Source organism: Anas platyrhynchos, chromosome 2, assembly GCF_047663525.1.
Source record: "Anas platyrhynchos isolate ZD024472 breed Pekin duck chromosome 2, IASCAAS_PekinDuck_T2T, whole genome shotgun sequence".
Taxonomy (NCBI): domain Eukaryota; kingdom Metazoa; phylum Chordata; class Aves; order Anseriformes; family Anatidae; genus Anas; species Anas platyrhynchos.
The window spans coordinates 40208641-40235026 of record NC_092588.1 but is presented as its reverse complement, the minus strand read 5'-3'; the positions used below and the strand labels follow the sequence as shown (position 1 = coordinate 40235026).

The window sequence follows — 26386 nt, the reverse complement described above, 5'->3', positions numbered from 1 at the left end:
GCCTTATATCTATTCAGTCTTGGGAAGCTGAAGCAGGTTGAACCACCCATTTCTGCAGCCCTTTTTGGGTTTCTTTTGAGCAGGCAGGAAGAAAAGGTTTAGTTCTAAAATGCCCTTTAAAACAGCTTCTCAAAATTCTTTAACGTACCAGTCCATTGCAACCCTTTGAAAAAGATTACAGCTAAAGCTCAGTAAGTGTTTCACTACAGGTTGTGTTTTAGCTTAAGGAAAAAAGCTTAAGCGATACTAGAACTTTGTTTTTCAAACCATTTCCTGAAGCCAATAACCTGAAGCCAACAGAATTGATCCAGGAAGCAGGAAGGTGCATGGAAATGCCATTTGCTCAGAGAATAAGAGATTACAGATAGCGTGCTGCAAACGTGCTAGTATACAATCTCAGACAAGCGACGGAGCATCAAAGCACAGCATGAAATCATTTGAAGTGATATTACAGTAAGTTTCTAGTGTTAGCCTATTGTTTGACCATTGCTGGTCCAGAGCAATTTGTACTCAGCAGCCTTCTTGTTCAAGGGATCAGCACTCAGTGTTTTGTAGCACTACACCAAAATATTTTTTAATAGTTGGAATAGTTTGTGTGGGAATAGAATAATATTTTAGAAATTCTACCCTGGAGATAACCCATATTTAAGGGAAACAGTTCAAAAACACAAGACCTGCACTGGCTCAAGTCCTACCTCTTCAGACGGGTTAAGGGCATACCAGAGTGATTACTTATCACTGCATTCAAGCAGACCAACTCAAGCAACTGGTTGGTAAGAGCACTCACATGCAAAGGCCTGTTGCAGTATCACACAGGAAGGCTGCACCACCTAGCGACTCCACATGAGGGGAAGACTCTCTCCAAACTGGGTTCTCTTCTACCAATAAGCATCAGAAACTGATGAATTTGATTTATTTACAGGTTCTGCTTTGTCCTAAAAGGATTCTCAAACTCTTAAAGACATAGTATTTTCACTGTAGTTAATGAAAACCTCACACTCACTGACTGAAATTGCCATGAGGAAGCTACTTCAAGTTTTATCATGCCCCAGTCGTGCTCTTACATCGAGTTTGTAGTTACAGGTAGGTAACAAGCAGAGCTGTGATTCTTTCAGCTCATCATCACCACTTGTCAATCGCTATGACAGCTCTGCCTCAAAGTTCATGATTTTACCTTTTCTTCGGTTTCATTGATTTTCTCACCTTTATAAAATGAACAGTCAGAGCTTAATCTAATAATTGAAAGTTTTATTATAAATAGATTTTTCAGAGTTTAATACATGTCCTTAGTGGGAAGTCAAACAATATTAAAACAAGTTCCTTTACAAAGTCAAGTTAGCCACAAAATAGCAAGAAGCCAGATAAGACCTCATTTTATCTCTTATGAGGTCAAATGTTAAACAATCTGGTCAGTTTAGTCCCAGGAGGGTAGTTCTCAGGTCAAAGCCACAGTATTTTCTGAAGAATCAAGCTAATTTATAAAAATACAAGCCATCTGATTTGTAGGAATCAGCAACAAAAACAAAATATCTAATTTTAAAAGGTAATAATCAGAGGAGGACCATCCCACTTCGCATCAATCACATTTGTACGTACAGAAGGCCTCAGTAGCAGTTACTCAAGAATTAAAGTTATATATACACTTTTATATATTGATATACATCTCAAATCCCATCCCCATATCAACAGTAAAAGCAGAAGTTTAGGTCTACAGTTACATAGCTCTAAATTTGACCCAACATGATTTAAAAAGGCTTGCATTAAACATTTGTCAGTTAACATGACTGTAAGGATGGCATCTCAGGGTAGAAAAAAGCAGCTAACAACAGTTTGGATTAACAACCGGTTAAAGACTGATGAAGCAGCCCAGTAATCGCATGTTTCATTAATCAAGTATTATTCTTTTGGTTTATGAGCAAACAGTACGTGTTTTCTTGAAGGGGTTGAAACGTCTTCACCCTTGCCCCAGCCTTTACCAAGAGGTGTACTAGCAGCGCCTGCTACCGTGGATTTCAGGTTAGCCAACAAACCTCTCCGGGGTTTTTGTTGTTTTGGTTCCTCAGCAGAGAAATGCTTTTTGCGTTCGAGTTCTTTTTGCAGGGAAGACACTGTTTCTTCAAGCTCAAGAACACGTTTAGCCCAGTTCTGAAGATTATTCATTTCTTGATCCTATGAGCATACAGCTGTGTTAGGTGCATGAACACTCCAAAGTCTTTCATATAACTTCATTCTCTATTTTTTTCTATATTTCTATTTTACTATTTTCAAACACCCATGTGATTACTATGCTAAGTGGCTATTCCATAGCCATTTCTTCTGAATTACTTTTATGTAATTAAGAGAACAGCAAACTATTGGACCATCAGATCTAGAGACTAAGCCTGACTGATGAAGCTTACAGTAAAATGCTTAGCCACACCATGCAAAGAATTTCAGTTGTTCAAGGAACCAAAAATAAAGAAGGCTTTCCAGTCTTAAGCCACAAAATAATTACTAAAGCAAAACCAGTCAGATCAAAACTCAGTTATAAGTCTGCTAACCAGGACTGAATAAATCCATTGAGTGGGCAGAGCACAGTCTTCAAGATGCTCTCTAGTCCTTGTGGCTAGAAAGACACACCTTTCTAAGCCTTAGAACCAATCGAGAAAAATGAAATTCAATATGAACTATTTTCAGGCTCAGACTTGGGACTATGCAGAAAGTAATTTAATGTTCAAATAAACACTCAGTCTGATACCTGTCTTATTTCATTTGGAAGTTATATGAGGCATTGGTGCAAAATGTCAAAAGGTCAAGTTTTTCATTTTTTATTTAGGAGTCTAGTTGGTGCCTGAGGTGAGATGCTGTCAGCTTTATGAAGCTTTTGAAATATTAAGCATTTTACCTGCCCACAGCTCTTATCCAGCTTGGGCACTTCTGCAGGAGTGCCAGTACAGCTTTCAAGCCAAAAATTTTTAGGTTTTGTTGTGCTAACATTAGTGTACTAGCTTGCTTGCCCTCCCTCAGGAGAACATTTCATGACTAGACAGGAGAGAAGATTCCACAAGTGTTCCAAGCAGTAGTTTCTGTGCTTGACAACAAATTGGGGCATCTTTAGATTAGTAAGAAGTGTCAGCACTGTTTCCCTATCAGCTGAGCCTATTACTTAAATTGAAAAAGGAGTCTTAGGAGTCTTGTGTTACAAGATACAAAGCCAAGAAGTGAAACTTGAGGGTTGTAAGTTCAGGAATTTCAGAATGGAACAACGGAAAACAAAGAAATAAGCAAAAACATTATGCTAACATCAAAAGCAGTTAGTGAGACTGAATAGTGTTTTTACATGTACAAAGATGCAGAAACATTGAATTTAACTGCAGAAACAAGCCACGGTAAAGTTGTTTTTAAATGGTTGTCAAACCTTGAGCATGATTGTATGCCTCAGTCTGCTGTTCTCTTCTGCCATTTTTCTGTAGCCTTCATTAGCTTCTAGCAGAGTTTCATTTAATTTCTGTATTTTCAGCTTCAGAGACTTTATAAGCTGAAAATAAAACCCATACACACTGCAGTTCAACACCACATTTTATTAGCATTTGGTTTCTGACTAGAACTCATACAGACACTGTAAGCATTTCTGATTAATACTGAGCAGTGCAAACTGTGAGATCAAAGCAGCAAAGATGAAGACTGCTACTTCCAACCTGTCATGTCCCAACCCATCATTTCTAGTAAAAATATAGCTGGAGTATTCAAGGGCCATTGTGATGAAATTGCACATTGATTGCACAGACCTGGCAATCAAAGAACAGCAGCACAGAATTCTGGAACTGTCTGCTCCTTTTCCTTAAGGGTAGTTGTTATAATGCTTTCATCTCATTAATATTATTTGTGCTCTGACCTGGAGTACAGTTACACCAGAAGGCTTCACCTTTCTGCTAAGAAGATGGATTCTTATATTGGTAGATGAAGTCTTGAGAGGGAAAAGAGTCAGAACCAGCAATATTATATCAATGATTTAATTCTACGTGGTTGTAGGGGAAACATCTACATTGCTAAATCAGAAAACCTTTGCCCTGTATTTAACAGCTGAGTGGGAGGGAAAACGAGTAGTCACTAACACATGCACAGATACTGTGAAGCAAAGCAGTGGAAGGGCATTGATGAAAGCAGTTGCATTAAACTATGCTCACTTCAGTTACTGCCAGGCAGCAATCCCATGACTGACATTTTCCAGCCTCGCAAAAGAATCAATATTGAATCCTCAAATCAAGCATAGAAGACGAACTTGCTTTCTAGCATCACAATTTGAAATTGACATAGGAAATGGAAAATGTTGCAGAGCTTTTGAGGACAGGAGTGGAAAACAAATGCCAGGGCCATAAAACGAGACATTAAACTTGGTAAGGAAAAAGTTATTTTTGGATTATACTTTTTCAATAGAAAGGGATTTAAGTTCACTTTCCATTTACACGCCTTATTAGAACCAGCTGGAACTGTTTCTGCAACCCCTACTCTTATTTGCTATTAGTGAAAGGAGCAAGGCTCATCTCTTCCCTCCTCCCCCATCTTCTTTAAACACAGGCCTTACAATAAGTTTGTTTGAGGTGTGGACTAAAAATGCCTACCTAAAAATGATTAGTATTTTGTTTTCCATAACACAGCCTGAAGCTCATATTTCCACCTCTACAGGCCATTCAGAGCCGAGGAATCTTGTTTGTTTAAAGAACTGAGACCTCACCCCTTATTCAGGTAGATGGTAGAATTCAGTACTCACAGCAAGGATGGGTTTAAGGCACTATTTTGGCTCTAGATCTAAACATCTACCAGATTCTTTTAAACTGTTCCCCTGTGTATGAGCAGGCACCTTTTCCAGAAGGAAAGCACCAAGGCCACAGTAGCAATGTTTACAACACATTACAGTACAAGCCCATATATTCCCCTACTTCCACTTCATATTATGTTTGCCACATGACTTGCCAGAGTAGCAGACACCTCTACAAGCCACAGTAATGCCAGAACATAGCCAACCTTTGACAAGAGGCATCCACAACTGGGTAAGAACTCTTTTCTAAACTTGACACTCATTTGCAGGATTCTCAAGGGTCTTAAAGCATTGAAGCCATGCCAGAATTTAGGACTGTTATTCCCAGATGTGTTAAGTATTAAGCAAGAACTACCTCATCTTTCTCTGTGCATTGTTTCTGCAGTCCTTCATTGGCTCTCTTCATCATCTTGTTTGCAAGATCTATAGACAAAAATAAGTTTGATTTTATACACAAAACCAAAAATAGCTAGAACAACAAATATCCAGATTAGGTTCCTACCGAGTTCCGTGCCATTTTCAGTAGTCAGTATATCTGAATTCGGACTTCCCAAAGCCAACAATTTCTGTGACTGTTCATCAAGTTGTCTTTCCAATTGCAATATTTTACTCTCTCTATCCTGAAAAAAGAAAGGGACATGGTAGAATTTGTCTAAACTTCCACTTAACCTTACCTAATTTTCTACCAAGACCACCTTGGGCTTTGTATCTTCCTTTATACTGGCCACGCAGCTGCATAAGAGGCAGATATAACTACAGAGAACACTATTAAAAACTTCTCCCCCCAAAATGGTGTATAGCTATGGCTTAAGCAGACATATAAACAGTCTCAGTAGACAAAAAGTGTTCTGGTAACTGAGTCATCATGTCCACCCTCAATTCCAGTCTGAACTGGAGGTAAGAGTCAGTTATTTTGCTTGCCCATTTTTTAATTATCTGCCAGCCTGAATTAAGCATGTAAGGGTAAACTACATCTTATCTTTTAGCAGCAGCATGACTTATCTCCATTTATTTTACAAAAGCCAAACATCAACAAAAACACAAACGGAAACAGCAACAAAAAGAAACAAACACATTTAATCCACTATTGTTTTAGAACAAAAGAAATCAGAAGTCACACAGGACTGATCTAGAGAATTATTGACAATTGTTTCCAAGGAGACCTACACAGAGTTTGATCTGGTAATGTTTTGGTAGGAAAATTAGGTATGCAACCATCTGAGGAGAATAGCCATTACATGCAAAAATATCACTTGCATACCAGATAAGTATGAAAGATTTTACAAAGAAGTATCACTCAGGTAGCGTACTCATGCAGTTCTGAGAAGCTGCACACTCTTTACATTGTGCAAAGGAACAGTAACTTCCTGACACCAACTACTGAGCAGCCCTAGTTGGGAGCACATTCAGAGTAAGCTCTCTCCTGTGTAAAGTTTTGTTTCTCATCACTGCTTCGTTTTCCATAATCCTCCCTTACAGACCTTCAGAGCAGAAAATCCATTATCTTTGAAATAGCAATCCTATACTAAATTGCCCATCTGCCCTTTCAGACCAACTTTTTACTCTACACTCTGCAATTCCAAGGATATTCACACAGCCGGACTGCTGCATACACTACCCCTCTAGGTGTTGCAGTCAGTGCATTACAGAGAAAGATTTAAGCAAACTGGGCTTTCATAGAGTAGGAAGTTTAGGTATACACTATCAGTAAATTTAGACGAAACATCTCTATCCCCATGGACAGTTTTAGGCATCAGAATAGCTAGGCTGAACTGCTACAGTTATTTTGAATGTTCAGTGTTGCATTTAGAACTCCTGAATGAGTCTGAAAAACACTATTTACAGTTACGAGGCTAGCTTATCAGCACACAGTTGTTAGCAGCCATCAAGTCATACCTCAACTTTCTCTTGTTCAGCTATAAATTCTTCTATGGGAACATAATGGTCTTCAATTTGTTCCATTGCGCACATGTACGCGTGTTTCTTGATGGCCTCTTTATACATTTCAAATTTGCTCTCCAGTGCTTCTTCATAACTGTCTTTCAGATCTTCCAAGCGGTTGCTGAGAAGGATATGTTTGTTTATTTAGCATATTCGAATTATACAGCTATTACAGTTTGGATAAACATGTTCAACTTGCAACACCAAAGTTATTTATTTAATAATAAATAGTAAACATAGAAGACAGAAGTACTCTCCTTCCTTGTCTCCTTTTTATTCTCAATAATCTTACAGACCTGCATCAAGGCATAACTTCTAGTTAATACCAAAGAGAATGCTATAGAAGAGCATGTATTCAACCCTTGATCTCAGCCTTGCTGTGGTTATTCTGATCTTTTTCTCTCTTCCATGAGAACTATTAAACACAGCTACAGATCTCAGCACAAACTACATCACTCTTGTTTAAAAGCTGAAGTTCATAATAGTAGTGGCTAATAGTAAAAATATCTGTGTGGTACTTCATTGGTCTACCACATTATACTACGTAAGCACTTCACAGCTCAAGTGCCTGAATCTCCGGTGACACTGAACTTGGTATTTTACAGCTGCAGAAGTGGTAAGCCCGTGTCAAGCTTACTTCAGTGGGACATAAGCACTCAAACGAGTGGAAATCGATGCGTAGGAGGAATTAAAATACTCTATCACCATGACACACCTGTGTCAACTAACTCACCAAGCCCGTTCTCATCACACAGACACCGCTCAGCAGGCACCCAGGAACTACAACCAGATAGAATCCCAAATGCTCAAGTTTTTTTAACCTTGTTAAAAAAAAGCTCAACCTGAAATCTAATTCTGAGTGCAAGCACAGTCCTTGCTTCAGTTTCAGTTGAGGCATTGAAAACCTCCTGACATATCTTAAATTCTGTTGGTATACCAGTGATCAGTGCTTGTGGCTACATCACTTTCAGAAGACTGCTGTTAGCATGACTATTAAAAAGCCAGATGTCTGCATAATATTTTCAAGTATGGGGTTTAGACCGTCTTGAAAGACCTGTGAAGCAGAAGTTTTAATAAAAAAATCCACCAACATGTAATGGTAGCTATGATTACACTCAGACTTGATATTTGAAGCCTATTTCTGGGGATGTGGGCAGGTTTGTTTTTTTATGTTTAATGAAAAAGCAAAAAAAAAATAAATGCTTTGTTTTATTATTTCAAGTTATAGAAAATACATGTTAGCCTTGTCACAATTTAAAATCTGTCCCAGCAGAGACTGAACATCAACCCAACAGATAAGTATCACTAATAGCTTCATGTGTTTGGCCAAAGGCACCCAAGCAATCTTGAAGGCAGTACAGGTGTTAAAGCATAGTGTTCATCTGGCAACTTAACTCTGGGCTAGTGTTTGTTAGCAACTCAAACAGCAAAAAAACATTTTCAGGAAGAGATGAGTTAAGAGGAAGTAAATTCAGCTTGAACAATCTGGATACACTTGAAGAAATCCCCAAGTTAGTAACATTAATGCAGACAGCACAGTAACTTATAAGACAGTAAGATAAGTTCAAAAGTCATCAAGAAGGCAGAAGGAGAGTTCAAAGAGATACAATTCAAACCACCTGAAGCACACGCATGTATATTAACATGTGGTGACCAAGTGCTTGCCTTAGAGCAATCACAAGCCTCAGTCTGGTACCTACAGTCTTCTGTATTTACCAAATATTAATAACAAGGCAGGACAGCCTGCAGTAATTGCAAGTTACAAAGTTCATCAGAAAGCAGCGTTACTTTCTCCTTGTACATAGGAAGAGGCGGATCCGTAAAAGTTCATTTTAATGTTCCTCTTCTCTTTTCATCTGAATCTTTGAAACTAGTCAGCCTTAACTTCTCTAAACAGTATGAGCATACATGTCTTGCATGTATGTAAGTGTATGCCTTTATGTATGTGGAATTCAGTTTTGAATAGGATTGTAGCATGACTTGCCTCCAGGCTTCCTCCGTTTCCAGCAGTTGTCGGAACATTTCTTCTGCCATCTCTTTACGTATCTTCACCTCCAGAAGGAGTTTACTTTGCCTTTCTGCAACTAGCTTCTCTTTTAGGCTCTCTGTAGTTTTCAACAGATCCTAAATTTAACATATTTCAGTTCGGAAAAACTAGAAGTCCATATCAATATGCACATCAAATAAAAAGATGTGTTAATACAGATGAACATTCACAACGGGCATTTCTGTAAGCCTCTTTTCAAGGGGGCTGCACCAAGGATTAAATATTTTCAAATTTTATTTTCTTCTGTTGCAAAGCCAGTCTCCCTCCATCTTGACGGTTTATGATATCAATAATATTTTTGGTTTGGTACATTTTGCATTTAAATATTAATCAGTAATTTGAATCAGTAATTTAAATATTTATCAGTAAATATTAATCAGTTAATTACCACTTGATTGTACAACTTTGTTTTTTAAAATGCCACATCTTAACTTGCTCCTGCCATTTCCAAAAGAGCACAAGCAACTAAACAACACTGTTTTAAACAGATGTACCGCTTCCTTACCTGTCTCATTGTGACATCAGTTAAATTTTAGCACTTGGCTTCTCTGCAAAGCCACAGAAGACCTCCCACAACATTTGTTTCCTCAGAGCTAGACCACTTTAGGTCTAGGTTTACTCAACACTGAGCAGTTCTCATTTGATACAGCTGCCAGCACACCTTTTACAGCAAGTTTCTAATATCAGAGCTAATAGCAACGGCTTTCCTAGGTTCAGTTTTGAGTAGATGTTTATCTACCTCGTGACTCAGAATGGTGATGTCCACTTCCTCTTCTGAGGAGGCTTCAGTACAGTCAGGAAGGTCATCTAAAGATGCGTTCACATCAAAGCGTACAATAGGTTTGCCATCGCCTCCGACTAACTTTGGTGGGAAGTAACCTAAACTTTTGGGCAGGATTGTCTGGATTACCTGAAAAATCCAGAGTTGAACACAACATCGGCGCTCTCAACATTGCAGAAATCAGAATGCTAGGAAGTAGCATGAACATGTTGTACTTACAATAATGATTGCAAGCACACTAACAACATTTTACATGGCTTTTAGCAGACAATCATTTATAGAAACATAAAACTTCAGTCCTGTAGCAAAGTGAAAATGGGAAAGATTATCTACTAGCAAGCTTGGTGTGGTTGTCTAGAAAGGTGTTCCCTTTCCCCCTGAAGTAGAGAGAGCTTAGCATAGTTTCCCGGAAAGCTGATGAAAAATTGAAAGCAAATCCCTAATGCATTTGCTGCTTTCCTGAAATTCTACAACCAGGATCCAGCAATTCATCCTAGTTAGGGAAATATGATAAGTAATTATCTCATAGGACAGCATATTAAAGAAGCTTGTCTCCTCAGTGCATCCTCATATCTTATGATAAGAGTTGTAGCCAAAGATAATTAGAAAAATCTGAGATACTAGACATGCTATTACAGACTTGAGAGGTATAACTAGTCCATGGACTAGAGATGGACTTTTTTCCATGAAACAGAATCACCCACCATCCTACAACCTATAAGAAGCCGCTTCTATGGAAACTGAGTGAACTTAAGGCCAGACACTAGCTCCAAGTCCTGAATTGAATGGGAGCAGAGCTAGCAGAAAGCATGGAAGTATGCAAATTCAAAGGAAGTTCTGTTGTTGTTGTTGTTGTTAAAAGGCCTGCAGAAGGAGCAGAACACACTACCTTCAAGACTTAACTTACAAAAAAAAAAATGCCTTCCCTCTTTGTTATTACTTGCATTTAGTCAAACAGAAGCAACACAGGCACAAGAGACCTTGACTAGACTGGACTGCAAAATGTGAAGCTACACTTCTTTTACTACCACCACTAGTCATCTAGAAAGTTTCTGAACAATTGTCAGCTTGTGCAAACAGATGCTTAAGTGCACACAGATTAAACAATTCATCAAAAACTTTAAATTTAATCTTGCACTTCCTCAGATGCACAGCATAACCAGTCATATCTGAAACTGCCCAGACTACTTTCCACAGTGTCTGTGGTGGAGTCCTCAACAAGCCACAGACAGCTGCAGCTATCTTGTCTTGCTACCACAAACAGGTTGCAGGACAGGCCAGACTACTGGAAGCCTTCTAGAGAGAAATTGTATGGACAAGAACTAATACGACACACCTGCAATCCTAATCACACTGAAGTCCATACTATGTGATCATTCCACAAAATGCTAGCAGTGCAGACTGCAGAATAGCAAAGAAATTAGATGCACCCTTACCTGTTTGGCTATAGCTGAAAATTTCATTACATGCAGTGTTTCATCATATGTGGAAGCATGCTGATTGATGTTTACAATCATACAGGCTTTGCCTTTTCCACAAAAGAACGGCTGAAACAGACGAGTCAATTTGCTCTCTCTGAATGGAATATAGCTTGGCTTCATCCTCACAGAAAAAAAGAATAATGAAAATGTGAAAAAAAATGTGAAAAGGCTTGTGCAATACTGTAATTTGGCTTAATTCCGTTTTTCTTTCAGGAAAGAGATCAAGTAAGATGCTCATATTTGAATGTAAACCACTTTGTCTCAAAGATCAAGGTCTTTCCTTTCTCATAAGCTCTCCAACAAATTACAGTATTTAAAGCTGAGAAGTAAAGTGTCTGCACTGCATCACTGTTCCCTCATGTTAGAAAACCACTTTGGCTGGTACCAGTATCTAAGTACAGAACATCTGTACAATTGTCTGATGAGTCCACCTGTATGATTTGTTTTGTCTTATTCCCTTCCACCTCGAAAAAATTACAGGAAGTATACTGCTTATATGAAAACACTAAGAAAAAGCTTGGTAGTCTTGCTACTACTAATCCTCCCCTCTTTTTTTTTTTGTTCTCCACAGTTTTAAAGAAAATGTTAAATTCAGGTATTCCAGTGACATCTGAAATAAAGAAGGCTCGACAAGATTTTACAGATTGGCGTTTTCCTCTTACCACATGAATCCCTCATAGAAGCATAAAGGGATGCTTAGGGTTTCAACCTAACCCTCAGCATGCTGTTTACAACTCTTTACCTACTTTGGATTTTGATTCTGCTTCAGTGCTGCAATGCATTTTCCAAGGATATGAAGAGAATTATTAATATTTCCTGCTTCTTTTAGTCTGTCTCCAAAGGCTTGTGTTTTATTACACCTCTCTGATCCAGCCAAGTCACAGAAAGACAACCTGCATGCAAGAATTATCCAGAACACACAAACATGTTTCTAAACAGTATAAAAATAGAATTTTGGTCTTTTATTTCTTTATACATCTAAGTTATAAATGTAACTCATGTCAGCCTACCTAGATCATGGAATAAGTTGTACTTATTAATATGTACCTTGTCCAGAAGGCACTACGCGAGGTATTCAGGGTGACAGCACTGAACTATTTTCCCATTGTATATAAAGATACTTGAATAAAATTGCTGCTCCTGAGAAGGTCTATTCAGCATCCTTAAGGAAGGCTGCTTGTAAACTTCATTTAAAACTTTGTAGGCATTCTTACATTACAAAAAAAAAAAAAATCACTTTAGGAGCTTAAATTTTGTGGCAATAACAACGTAAGTTCTTCCAGAGAAGATGAGAGAAATGCAGCAGTTTTGCACTTCGGCCATCTTCCACAGTTCAAGCAACACAAGGACAGAAGATACTAGTATGCTTCAAAAAACTGCAGTCTGCCTCTTTTGGATGCAGAACAAGTGGTTTTCAGCAAATAAGCTGCCAGAAGCCTTTCCCAGAATACCTCAGAGCTGTTTGCTTGGCTATAGCAATTACGTGCTTCTAAAGTCAGGCCACTGAATCGTCCCTTGTGACACAGCAGGCTACAATCAGAAAGTTAGCCTGGATAATGAAGGAATTTCACTTTTACTTACTACAGAGAGAGCTCCTTTAATTCAGGAAGATCTGGAACTTCGATAATTTACATAAATGTATAAGTGAGCACTAGTTGGGTTATTTTTATAACAACTTCATAAGATAGTAGCCTTTGACACATTTGAAGTGCACATTAGTACTACACATACTAGTAAAGCCACATTGTAGCCTTTCACACAGTTCAAGTATCTTATGATCTCTATCCTTTTCAGTACAAGATTAACAGCTTTTAGAAAAAAAGCAACATACAAACTGTCATTCATTTAACAGCTGCTACAAGCTTTGACAGCAGAATAGGCCAGACAGGAAGTGGTAAGGAATGCAGTAGCAGTCATTTCCTCAGGTGATTTTAAGAGTTTTTAATCACGGCAACATCTGATACTAAAAGGTGTTGCATGGTGAGGTGTATTTGTTACTATCTCTGCTCAGCAGAGACAGATCAGTAGGAGCTATGAATGAACTAATACATTCCGTTGCAGGACTGCCCTCATTCCTCCATGTCAAACTAAATGGATAATTAATCAGGGAAAAAAAATGAACATCCATTTAAGCAGCCAAAATATTAGGCCACATTCTCTAAATCAGAAGTGTAAGGACTTAGTAATTGCTCTCACCAGGTGCACCTACAGTAGCATTCTAGATGAGAACAGTTTCAAAGCAAATCACTTGATCTCCTCCTACTGCAGTCTACACCACAGAGCAGACCCAGAGCATGTCACCCACATTCATTTGAATAAAAATGGACTTGAATTTGTGTTCCAGGTGTACACCAAATGAGCAGCCACAATTATTCAACCCATAAACCGGTACGGCTTGCACCTTGGGTCTTCAGTGTTAGTTGCTGCTCCCTGACTTGAGAGGTTGGCTTCTATCTGCCAAACATCTGAATTTTGCTGACCTGAGTATTTTCGTGTGGTATTACGGAGTAGTGCTTTGTCCCCCCCCCCTCCCCCCACACACACATTACATAAGATATTTCCCTAAATATATGTATTACTGACAGTTTTAACAGGTTCCCTCAGCCAAGCCTTCACAGAATAAGAGGGCCAGGAGTAGAAGTGTTGCCCTATCGTGTCCAGTCTGTTTTATGCAGCCAGTGCAATTCTGATTTCCTTCTCAGCAATCATATTAATCATTTTTTGTATTAACACAGTTCACCAGTTTAGAAAATCTGATAAGGTATAAGCATGCTGAAACATTTATGTTCTGGTAATCAACTGAAGCATTAACTTACTCTGAAACTCCAAGAACATGTGGTTGATGTTCATCAGTTAGCTTTAGTAGCCGGATTGAGAATATACTGTGACTGGAATGGAAAGAAGCTCTTTTTAGTAACTAGAATTATGACAATTAAGCAGCCACTGAAGCAAAGTAAAATGTGTATACTACAGAAAATTCAGTGCAAAAGAACAAGAATTCACTGATTTACAGTAGTTACTTTTGCAACGCATTCATCCAGCAGCAAAAAGCAGAAATAAGTTTTAACTTATTAAGTTAATAAGTTTCGGAACTTTTCATTTCTTTCTATACAGGGGAAGGAAAAATATTGCATGAAACCTGGAAGCTGTCTTGAAAAAAAAAAAAAAAGCCAGTTCCCTGAAGTCTACTGATCAGAAAGTGAGTACTCAGGTAGCCACTCGGTATACAAAATTTAGATGGTATCTTAACTCAGTGAATCTGAAGCATTAACTTCTTAAAAATGAATAGGTCAGGGAATAAGTTAAGATTTGACAATCCTGTAATTCTTTGTAGTACTCAACATACACAATTATTTGTTTGGTTTCAAAATTAAGAATAATTTTCCAGAAAGGTTGAATTTTTAATACTTGAAATGCCATAGTTACTCTGTTTCAGACAGAGAGGTACAAAGGCAAGACAATGGACATATGCTGAGTGAAACCAAAAGAAAAATCCAGTAAATCAGGAAGCACGTACGATAAGAAAAAAAATGATCGAGTAAAGATTTAAAGTGGTATTTTAGCCCTCAACACCAACCCACAATTAAAGAGTGAAGTTTCTTTAAAAAAAAAAAAAAAAAAAGACACAGCACAGTTTGGAAACAAGCTAAGCCGAAGTCTGTGTATTCCCTTGAGCAAATAAATACTATATGCTAAGCTCAAAACTCTGCCAGAAAAGCACACAATTCTTTTCTGCACTATAATCTTTAGTGAAATTCATGTGGAAGTATGGCTTGAAATTTGATGGAAGCTGTCGTTAACTAACACAAAATGTATAACTATTGCTTTTAGAGAAAAAGCAGCCTTAGTAACACTGTCGTTGCATTTGTTGAATATGCAGCAAGCCCCTCCACATTTAAATTAGTAAGAGAACTTCTAAAAGCCATTAGGAAGGCAGTTTCAACATAAAGTATACCACTTTATTTTATTAATTTCTTCCCATTTGATCAAACGAGGCTCTCCCTAACTCCCCACCCAAAGCTGGCTAAGAGCTAGGGTCTTAAATCTTAAGATCCCAAGAAAACTCAGCTACAGAACAGCAATCTAGCAGCACCAAAAGGCACTGCAAGACTCTCCTTCCTACATTCCCTACTGACAGGCTCCAGATTTCATGCTGGCAGTATAATTCTTGGCAGAATTATCTAGCTTTTCCTTTAAAGTCCTTGTGTATCCCTCCCCAATCAGTCATTAACACTTGTTAAAATCTATAGCCCTGATAGTACTCAAAAATAGATGAGATTTGATCTTTTTGGTTGTCCAAAGCCACGAATGGCAACCCAAGTCCAGATATTGTTGAAGTCATAGGGCTTCTCTACACTTGTCCAAGCTTTCTTCCAGAAAGAATTTCATAATAAAACCAGAATCAATGAAAGTCTTAAGCTAATGTTGAATAGTGGTTAATTTCACAGATACTCTGAAGTTTTCTCCTCCTTTCCCCTCCTCCTGCCCTTGAAAGAAAAAAAAAGAGAATACTCTTATAAAGAGAGGAACAAACCTCCTACTTGATTGCTCATTCATTCTAGTACAAGCAAAGCTTCGGTTCTTGTTTCCTATTTTTAGTATCTTGCAGGCTTCTTCAGTGCTCTGAGTGTTAATCCACTTTAGGTCTGTGAAGAGAGAGACATTTTACACTTCTGATCTCCAAAGACATTCTGTGAAATTGCTGAGGTCATAAGCAGTACTGTTACCTTTAATATAAGAATTGCCTCCTTGATCCTCACAAATCCTTAAGACTCTACGCTTCTGGTTTTTAGATGTAGATAATACACTCAACAGATCATACACATATTCATTATAAATCTCACAAAAGGAAATCCACACAGATGCTTGTGTTCTTTGCTCTGTATTGGTCCTACGTGTGTCAAGTGGAACAAAGTTCTTCTCTGCTGGCCAAAAAAGAAAACTAGTTTAGTGGTCAAGTGACATATTAATAAGTCTTAAGAGTTTCACTAGTTTCTCATGTTGAGGCAATATATAGAACCTTCTAAAATGAGGTTTGTATATATGCATTTTACAATGAGATACAAGTACTGGATAACTGAGTTTACCCAAAAACCTTCATACTTCACAGCATGTACCCAGAACATGCACAAGTTCTAAGCTATTCGCCTTCTACTGCAAGCTCTCAGCATATTATCCTTTAGCTTTGCAGAATGGGATCTCCCTCTCCCCCCAGAAAAAGGAGCAAAGCTATCACAACACATTTTACATTGTTACTCTTTCTCCTGAATTCAGCTATTTAAGTTTGGTAAAGGGATACCTTTATTTAATTTGTAGCGCAGCACAGATTTTTAAATCCACCAATAGTTACCCACTTATATTCCTAAATTCCAGGGTTTCTATTCATTTTTTTCCCCGAAAAAAACATTTTCCGCTTTACCTAGTGGATCAGAAGGCTGATTTTTTGAAGTATAGTTGGAAGGAGTCAGCTCCACATGACACATATTTGTAACAGCACCTGAGACATTTTCCGTCTCCTGGAGGAAACAAGAGACTGTTACATCCAAATGAACAGGTTACTAGACCAGCAGAAGTGAAACAGGACAGTCATTCTAGTATTTAAGATTTAAATATTGAACTAGCATAAACTGTTAAGCCACCCTTACTCCAGCTGTGATAGAAATGTTTCTAACAATACTGAACTCACATCAGCAAACATTCTTTCCCTCCTCACAAGAATTATCGCCCTCTGCTGCTCAAAGCAACGTGTCTTGGAGGCCACTTGCCGCTATTATAGGAGACACGTTATAGTTTAGGGAGAAACAAGGACATCTGTCAGATTGTGGCTGCCCAGAGCACCTTTATGAACTAGTGGAGAAGTCTGAACAGTATTTTGGGTCAACCAAATTGGAGAAATAAACCTCTTCCAGGGATAGATGGCTGGGTAGGGAGCAAAGGACAGGCAAAAGCAGCATGTCACAAATAAAAGTCACAGGCTTGTGCCAAGCCTGTGAGCATGTGTCAAGCTTACTTTAAGACCTCACACCAAATGGAAGTGATGGATTCCTAAAGGACTCAAAGATCTGATAAACCAACAGCCTATGACTAAACAAAAAGGTCTAAAGAATTCCATGTAGATAACAGCACATTTTAGGTGGTGTATACCTTTGCTAAGTTTCTTCACATCAAGAAAATTATTAAAAAAAAGACCTGCCAAGACTTGTCAAAGCATAGGCTTCAAATTATCTCTAGGACAACAAGTATAACAGAAATAGCATCTGCTACTATTTAGAGATTCCTGCATCTCCAGGTAGCACTTCCCTCCCTGCCACCCCATATTTTATACACCTGTGTAAGTTCTTGTTAGGGCATTCACATGCATTTCCCCAAACCCACAGCTAAATGGAGGTTATCCAACAGCAGAAGAGAGGAACAGATTCAAAAAAGCAGTAAAAAAAAAAAAAAGACACACCATGGTCTAACTATTAGAGCGCAGGGATATGTTTATTAGGAATTGCCTACTGATGCCTATGGTACCCACTTGGTATATCTAAAATCTTAAGTACAAATCCAGATCTTGCCTTTTAAAAAAGGCAACTAGCATGCAATTTCATCGCCATTGATTTAGAAGCGTTCATTTTACAAAGACTGCACTGTCAGGATGTTTATGTTGCTTGAGTAGCTACAAGTACAACCACAAGCAGGGACTCTATTCATTCCCTTTGTAAAGTACAAAGAGAAATTCTACAGCAGGGAGAGACATGTATGGCACGTGTATACCCATGAAAAACTGAATGTAAAAATTATTTGTGCACGTGATAACAACAAAGTTTTTGTAATGAGATTTTAAACCTGAGTGAATTAGCCATGATTCTGTGCTATTCTTCAAACCATAAGATTACAGGGAAGAATACTACAACTGACTGAAAACAAGTGGGAACAGGAACTGACTTTGTTTGCCAGTGACAGAGGCTGACATTTAATAGCAAGTACGAGGACAGGTGGGAATAGGAGTGTCAGTAAAGCAGCTTTTAATACCGCAAAAAAGCGATATTTAACCCAGTGAAAAGGACAAGTAAAAGGGAAAGAAACAGGGTGCAAAGTACACCAAGCAAGTTTTTGCAGCAGTACTGTATAGCAAACAAACAGCAGAACATTAAATACAAGGGTATTACGGTAATTCAGAGCAGTTTAAACAGAACGAAAGGAACAGCAGATTCTTTCTGCATGACTTGTAAACTGAGCCTGGGAAAAGGGCCTACAGAAATCCCTGTAAACCAAAACCAAGCCCACCAAACCATATCTGCTCTCAGATTACAAGCCTGAGCGAGCATCCGAACAGTGATGCTATTCACAAGCTATCACGAAGCACGCCTTCAGGATGGGAGACAGCTGAGTTATCAGTATGGAAGCACTGTAACATGTAAGCAAGTTTTTGGTACGCGTTATTTTCCAGGTGCATTTTTACCTTTTTTTCCTGATGGTGGAGTCCTGCTTGCTTTTCACTGTAGCACATCAGCATCTAGATCACCTACTGTAACTAAACTATTAGCAAAGTCAGAGAGTGATTTAACAGAAAGGAATGTTTGTGAAGTATGGTGTTATCTTCAAAATACAGCATGCGACCTCCTGTTCTAGATCCTGAGTTCCTGCTTCTTCCTTCTTGTAAACTGGTAGGTTGCATAAAGATTTAAAAAAAATAATAATCTTTACCCACTATTTCACCTAGTCATCTCAATTTTTCTTTAAGACCCTCAACAAGACAACTCACCTCCTGCAGAGGCACACACACAAAGTACCAGTGAGCTTTTAAGACTCACAGAATAAATACGCAATTTTCAGACCCTCTACATTTTTCATCTGAGGTCTTCCCTCAAGAGTTAATCAGCCTGACCCAGTTCAGTTTGCAGAATTTAAATTAACCAATAGAATTTAGAGTGGAACTTTATATATGAATTAGAGTCAAAGAGGGATATTCTTTCAGAGCTAACCGAGTGCTTGAATAAGAATGTTGGTATTACAGACTATAGGAAAGAGAAAACCCAGGCAATTGTTACTTCTATACTTCCCAGAATTCATTCAGATTTGCTGAATCATAATCAGCTGAACCTACTAGATTTTGGCATTAAATACATGGAATCCTACTTCTGATTTACCCGAAGTAAATGATCAGTGAATAAGGGAAAAAAAGCCAGACATCCTGTGCAAATTTGCAGACTTCCAAGTATAGAACAGTCAAGCATACAAGGGTGACCATTTTTGGGTGAGAGCCGTTTCTTACCCTGCAAATAACAGAACTCACTAGGTATAGACAGGTCTCTGCTATTGGAGCTGTTATACCTACAGTCTTGGTGTTGAACTAGATGATCCTTAAGGGTCCTTTCCAACCCAAGCCATCCTCTGATTGACTCAGAGATCAGTAAGATACTGAAAATCCCCTAAAGCAGACTGCAATCCTTTTTAGGAAAATCATTTTGATAACAGCAAGTAAAATGAAATGCCACAGAGAACTTTCTATATGAAACTGCATATTTAAACCACAGGTTTACAAGTTTTTAATCTGCCTTAATATCATATTCCACCAGAAAAGACTCCTCCTCTTTGCTGCTCCTGCCGAAGAGTTGCCATCACCTCCTCTGAACTAGCACTGGAATTTGAGCAACTGCCCAGAGAAGCTGTCTGAGGACCTGACCCCAAAGAAGATTCAGTTAGCAACAACAAGAAGCAGGTTTTAAGGTCAGTTCTTCCAGAGACTTTTCAAGGGCTTTGTGCCACCACTTGGAGAGCTGCCCCTCTGTGGAAGTCCAGGCTCTGGCTTTGCAACAGATTTTGTTTTGAACTGTGTGCTGCTGCAGAAAGTTCTTGCAGTTTACCCTAAGTCCCAAAACCACCAGCTGGCTTATTATTCCAAAGTTCATGAAGAATCCATACTACAGATTAAGAGAAATCTAAAGAATCAATAGTGAAACGGATCAGTGAAGACTTTCCTGATCTCAAGTATTTAAGAAGCTTCATACAGTGATAAGGAAGTATTTGGTCACTGACCTCTTTCAGCGATGCAAGAAGAGCAGCTTTAATGGCTTCCTCTTGTTTAACTTGTGCATCTTCTAGTTTCTTAACATCATTGCTCAAATATGGCTTAAAGTTCATCTTCAGATACTGTCTTCCCCTTATGTGGTTAAAAATCATGTCAAGTGAGCGAGGCAAAATACCCAAATCTTTTGAAGTTCCTTAAAATAAGGAAAGATCAAAGTTTAGATATTTGTACAAGCTTCTCATTGAATTTTGACTGGATTGATACAGGTGCTTTTTGGCAAACACATTATACCTTGGATAGTGAATGTCTTGCCTGCATTTGTAACCCCATAAGTAAACACCAGTCCATTCACTCCATTAACACACGCTCTTACTATCTCTTTTGTTGAGCCTTCAAAAAATTCACTTTGGGTAGTTTCTGGTCCAAACACCTTGGGGAAGGGAGAAGAAGAGAATGGAAAAAATGAGTGCTAAGTGCACAAAGAAGTTTAACATATCAGATCATTGAACACTGAATAGCAGTGACTAGTTTTTCAGAGCAAGCTGAGTAGGAGATAACAGCTAGGTTTTCTGCAGAATGCCTGCTAAATTCTTAGAGATACTCAGATTCTTTAAAAATATTTTCCTAATTCTAAAATAAACTGCTCAGAATACTGCTCAGCACATACTGTTTAATGGATACCTTCAACAGCTCTGCTAGTGATGCACAGCTCCCTCCTCCTCTGCAACAGCCACCAACAATTGATGAGAAGAAGATTATTAGTTAGGGTGGTCTAAATGACTCAAAACCTGGAATTGTTTCTCTACTGATATGGTAGGAGCAGAAGTTTTTGAAGTAGGTAACAGAATTAAGAAATTTATCACCATTATAGAAGGTTTAAGCTGTTAGGCTGCTGTTCTTTCAGAAGTAAGTCCCTAAACCCAAGCTTACAGAAGTCCCTTTAAACATGTAATTTCCTGTAACACTTCCCAGATGAGGACATCTGCAGGAACAGCAGAAACACAGTAAGTTTGTGCCTGTAAGAAGCGCCTGTGGCATCTAATCAAAGAAAACAACAGAGCTGCCAAAGAAGCTTCCTTGTCTCATCTAATAAGAAACTTCATTGTAATACAGCTCTCTTGACAGCCTGTAAGCAAATAATAAGCAGTCTGCTGGGTTTTTAATGCCACAGTACCAAAGACAAAAAATCAAATTGCACGATGTAGGAGAAAGGCTCCAATTTTTATCATTGGAGTAGATAACTAACTCAAACTAAAGTAAAACCAAGAAAAGCTCACTTACATGAGAAAAGGTGAACCTGTGCACAGACTGACCAATCCCTCTTTCGCTGTTTTTCATTGCAGCAGACTCTTTGGGTGCATGAAGAATTACTGTCTGGGGATCTTCAATACTCACACAACCCTTAAAAATCAAGACAAGATAAACCAAAACATCACAAAATTATTTAGGTAAAAACCTATGTAAATAAAGCTAGTGTTTTCATCCATTTACCACAGTAATGAACACTTGCAAAGTTTATAGATAATCTTTTGAGGTGGAGATAGTCATTTCACATGAAAACCAGGGTGCAGATAAAGTGAAGGCAATCATTTGGAGCCTTCTAAGAGCTTTAATCTTTTTCTTGGATTCCCTTCCACCAACTTTTCCTCACTTTCCCTTTCTATCTCCCTCCTTTCCTTCTCCCACTCTTCCTTTTCTCCCTCCCTTTTCTCTCTTCTCTTGTGCCCCTCTCCTTTTTCCCTTCCTCTCCCTCCTCCCTACCCACCTCCCACCCCAACCAGCCCTTTCCAAACCCTACTATTTTGTAACTGGGGCTGGCAGTATAAAAGCTATGAAAACAAAGCTACAGGGAACCTTAAAATGATTGAAGTGGGAAAATGGCAACGTGAAACAAGTTATGAATAGCATAAATGAAGTATAGGAAATTTGAAGCATACCCTTTGATTGATAGATGGTGCTATCAGTAGTGAAGGAACCTGAATTAGTTTCAAGTCTAGTTTGATTGCTTTTTCCCAACTAAGTAAAAGGCAGGATACAGTTACCTGGCACTCACATAAGTAGATAAATGTGGAATACAATATGACAGGAAAATGGATTTTACACCAGCCAGGCTACCAAAACCACAAACTGAACTGTCAATATAGCTTGACGGTGTTTTGAAGCAGCAGCAGCAATGATCATCAATTGTAGCTAAATCTGACATCTGCGTGCAGAGTTGGCCACACTAATAATCCACGTGCAGCACGGAGTACAGGGGGGACTGCTTTGCCTAGCAGTCTCCATAACAAGTCAGTCTGACAACTCGTTTAGCAGCTCTGAGAGGCTGGGTACTGAATTTAGACCACTCATTTACTCACTGCACCAGGCTCTAAGCCCCTGTGCTCTCTAGCATCCCCTCCACATTGCAGGATGAGGAACGCAGGTTAGCTGTGCTAAATCCTAACGAGCTACCGAAGGATCCCACCTCAGCAGCACGTGCCATCAGCTTCACAGAAGTAGGGAGTAGAGGCCCTGAAGCAGTCAGAACTGCAGAGCTGAAATCCAGCTGGTAACATGCCCTGTTTTTGTCTACCCCAGCTAACCCCATAGCTACGTTGGCATGAGTTGGACCGTTTCTGGCAGTGTACATACCAACTGCATCATAAAATGGTTTGGGTTGGAAGTGACCTTAAGGATCCCCTGATTCCAACCCCCTGCCATGGCAGGGACACCTCCCACCAGACCAGGCTGCCCAAAGCCCCATCCAGCCTGGCCTTGAGCACCCCCAGGGATGGGGCACCCACAGCTTCTTTGTGCCAGCGCCTCACCACCCTCGCAGTAAATAATTTCTTCCTACCATCTGATCTATGTCCGTATCTGCAGCACAACTTTCTCCAGAGTCACCGATAGGAGAGTAGGATCACCGCCAGTTGTACCAAGAACAGAATTTCATCCTGTGCTCTTATGCCTTGCTTGCATATATTGTTATCTCTATAAGCAACAGGTGATCAGTTAACCTGAGATTTTGCAAACATTCGTAGTTTTGGGGGGCTGAGAAAGCCTTCATACCATTCAGAATGGACTGTACAGCTAATATCATGGAAGATGAACAATTTCGTTATCTACATGAAGACAAAAGCTCTAAAATAATAATTTTCAGCACTTACTTTTCTCCTCCCTCACTGCTTTTAAAAGCATATAAGTAGTTTCACTGATGGTCAGGCATTCAGAAGTTTCCCATTCCAAAGAAGGATAACAGATCACTTGTAAAACAGTTTGATTTTGTAAATCAACTTATCCTTACAGCCAGCTCAGATGGCTGAATGACACCAAATAGGAAATACTGCGGCACTACATATTAGTCAATGAGAACTGACTAGGGAAAACTACATTGAAATTGGGGAAAAAATCCTACTGGAAAAAAATTGAAAGGTTTCACCTCTGGCAGATTAAACGCTAGAGCATGCAGGAAAAAAGGAAACAGCAAATCTCAAGAAGCAAATCAGAGCAAATATTAAAACCTCCTTCAGACAGGTCAGGTACAAATTATAAAGCCCATGGGGCCTTGCAAAGATCAGGGCTGAAAGACACACTGCAGAGACCTCATCCTCCCAGGGCAGCTGTGTGCAGCAGCGTCTGCAAGGGGGGAGTGTGGAAGGAGGAGAATTCCTGTTTGCATGTGTGCGTGTAAAACACCAAAGCATCTAAAAATGACAGAATAAACTGTAAAATCTGTAACTGTAAAAGTCACAGGAAAAAACTGACAGGAAGAATACTGGGAAATCAACCAAGACCAGGCATTTTGGGCATTCCCAAGGAACTCAAGGGTCAAACGCGTGTATTATTCTTAGAAGTACGATATCTTGCATGAAAACTTTCGTTTCTTGAGCCACATACAGAGCTAAGAGTGACCACAACTTTTAAATAATATACTAATGGGGTTTCACAAGAGATAGACGTATGGTTAATTAATTAATTAATAAAAATTGTGATAGTCATATTTATGCAGGTGTCCACTAATTCTATTCAGAAGAAGTACATGGCTTAAAAAAAAAAAGTCACAGCTAACAATATCAGATCTATTTGGGGGAGAAGAAAAAAAAAATATTTCTTAGCTCTGCAACCAACCTGAGATTCGTGGTTTTCCAGTTCTGCTACAGAAAAGGGCCTCACCCTCAAGAAAACTTTCAAAGGTTGGTATGCCTATTCATAAAAAAAAAACAAGATGCATTGTTATAACGGCCTCTTTTTAAATAAAACAGCCCCAAACCATACCAGCACACATCTCTGGTGCACTGTTTCCTATTTTATCTTGTTGCCTCCCTTTCTCCTTCCTTGTGAGGTTCACACCCTGAGCTGTCACTTGCTTCTTGACCTCCTAATGCCCTGAAGTTACCCCTTTCCTCCACGTCAGCCCACAACTCTGTGTTCTTTTCTATGATGAAGCAGATATTTTGATTTTTTTTTTTTTTAAAAAAAAGGAAACTATGGGAGGTGCAAAATGCACTGTCTCCACCTTCTGGCCTCCCTCAGTATTGAATTCAAGCTGCAGTTTTTAATTGCTGCTCCGTATTTCTGCACTTCCATGTTGCATGGAGTGTGTTCAGGTAACAGACTGCCACACTCTCAGCTTCCAGAAACCACCTCTTTGCCACCACCTTCCTCACAGTAATAACATTCACTTGCTAATACAGTCTTTTCCACACTGCTCCTCATACAAAGGTCCCCCACCCAAGTGAAGCGACAGTGACAGGAAGATTTTGAGGGACCCCAACACTCTCTCCTTTCCCACTGATATTCAGAGGCCCTGCTTTTTTTTGGCTATGTGATTCACCAAAGTCTCACCAGTTCCCCACAGCCTTCCCATGACCAGCACACCACTCAGTGCACCAGGTTAAGCCACCTGAGCGCAGTCAATTAGGGAACCTGCTACCCTAAAAGCAGCTATGGTTATATCATCTTCAAAGATGAGCTACAGCAGAGCACTGAAACTTCTTATTTCCAAGCACCTAAGAAACTTTCAACAAGGATCTGTATCCTTTTTTAGGTTATTAATAGGAACAGCAGGGTCACATTACATTCAGTGCAATTACTGAAGTCCTTTACTTCTTCCTCAAAAACTTAGCATGCACCACTGAGTACTGACCACCTGCACTTGCTACAGGTTATAACCTATTTGTAAGCGATGAGGAGCAAGCAGAATAATCAAACACATCTTGGGGACAGAGCACTTCTTACTGCAGAAATATTTGCCTGAACTAAAGCCTGAAAAATGAATTAGAGAGGGTAGGAGGGCACATTACAAAACCAACCCACACCTCCTGCTCCTCTGGGTTGCACAGTACTGTTGACTCCATAGGTGAGGGTTTACCCACCAGGTCCAGAAAAGAAACTGATTCCAACATATCAGATAATTCTGCAGGGATGCAGCTTTTCCCCTCATCATCCATGGCTCTGTACAAAGGAACTTGCAAGAAAGATATATAATATATTATATATATTTTTTTCTCCACATAACAAGCCAAAATACATAAGAATAAAAAAAGGGAGCAGGGTAGCGTGCATATAATCAACAAAAAATATCATTTTTTTTCACAGAACAAGCCAAAATACGCAGGAAAAAGACCAGGGAGCAGGGCAGTAGGCGTAAAACCAGCCCCTTCTGAGGAAAACCAGGTGCCCAGAGCAAGGCTGGGGGGAGCCCTGCACACATCGGGGCTGTACCGGGGAACCCAGGGGCTGTGGCACACAGACGGCCCCGGCCCTGGCCCCTTTCCCCTCAGGCTCGCCCCACACCGTGAGGGGCTCAGCCCCGAGCCCCCCCCGCCCGCCATGACAGGGGGCGCGCGCAGGGCGGGAAGCCGCGAGGGCGGGAAGCTGCAGCACCGCGCGCGCCCAACGGGCGCCAACCGCCACTACCTCGCCGCGCGCGCGCCAGAAGCACCCCCCCCGAACGCGCGCGGGGAGCGTTTTGGGCGGGGGGGAGGCGGGCGCTGATTGGTTGGCGGAGAGGGGGCGGGGCCAGCGCTGCGGGCGGCAGGGGGCGCCCGCCGCGCGGCGTGAGGCGTTGGGGGGGCGGGAAGGGGGGGGGGGGGGCAGCGCGTGACGCGATCGTGAGGCGGCTCCAGCCGCTGTGGGGCTGAGGCACCCGGTGAGGTGCCCGGGTGAGCCCTCTGCATCCCTCCCGGTGCGTTAGGACTGCAGGGTACTGGGTTAGGCAGAGTGAGGAAGAGTTGGGTGCAATATAGTTATAATCACACACAGAAGTCATCCCGTAATGCTCTCCGCCTGTTAGTCCGCTGCCTGCCTGCTTGTCCCCTCTAAACCTGACCCAAGTCATGAC

General features: G+C 39.9%; 1 protein-coding gene across 5 annotated transcripts; it reads right to left on the bottom strand.

Annotated features, from left to right (window-relative positions):
- Positions 1–1227: 1227 nt before the first annotated feature.
- Positions 1228–25999, bottom strand: LOC101791638 (kinesin-like protein KIF20A). Of its 5 annotated transcripts, none has more exons than XM_027452243.3 (19): positions 25963–25998; positions 25362–25510; positions 24172–24246; positions 21346–21465; positions 20356–20494; positions 20073–20257; positions 16468–16564; positions 15776–15973; positions 15583–15694; positions 13865–13936; positions 11795–11941; positions 11004–11169; positions 9526–9696; positions 8724–8863; positions 6695–6860; positions 5301–5418; positions 5154–5221; positions 3398–3517; positions 1228–2169 (listed from the first exon to the last, which is right to left on the bottom strand). In XM_027452243.3, exons 2-19 carry the CDS (start codon positions 25491–25493, stop codon positions 1897–1899), a joined length of 2499 nt encoding a protein of 832 aa, XP_027308044.3. In that variant the 5' UTR covers positions 25494–25510; positions 25963–25998; the 3' UTR covers positions 1228–1896. The 5 variants fall into 5 exon arrangements, with proteins under 5 accessions (XP_027308044.3, XP_071890691.1, XP_071890694.1 ...); XM_072034590.1 differs by having other exon boundaries at positions 15776–15970; XM_072034593.1 differs by lacking the exon at positions 11795–11941 and having other exon boundaries at positions 25963–25999.
- Between the last annotated feature and the right edge of the window lie 387 nt (positions 26000–26386).

Coding starts and splice junctions, on each gene's coding strand:
- LOC101791638 (XM_027452243.3), bottom strand. CDS start 25,493: ATGGATGATGAGGGGAAAAGCTGCATCCCTGCAGAATTATCTGATATG. Junction 13,937..15,582: donor AATGAGCAATCAAGTAGGAG/GTTTGTTCCTCT, acceptor TTTCCATTCCAG/TCACAGTATATTCTCAATCC. Junction 6,861..8,723: donor GAAACGGAGGAAGCCTGGAG/GCAAGTCATGCT, acceptor TATCCTTCTCAG/CAACCGCTTGGAAGATCTGA.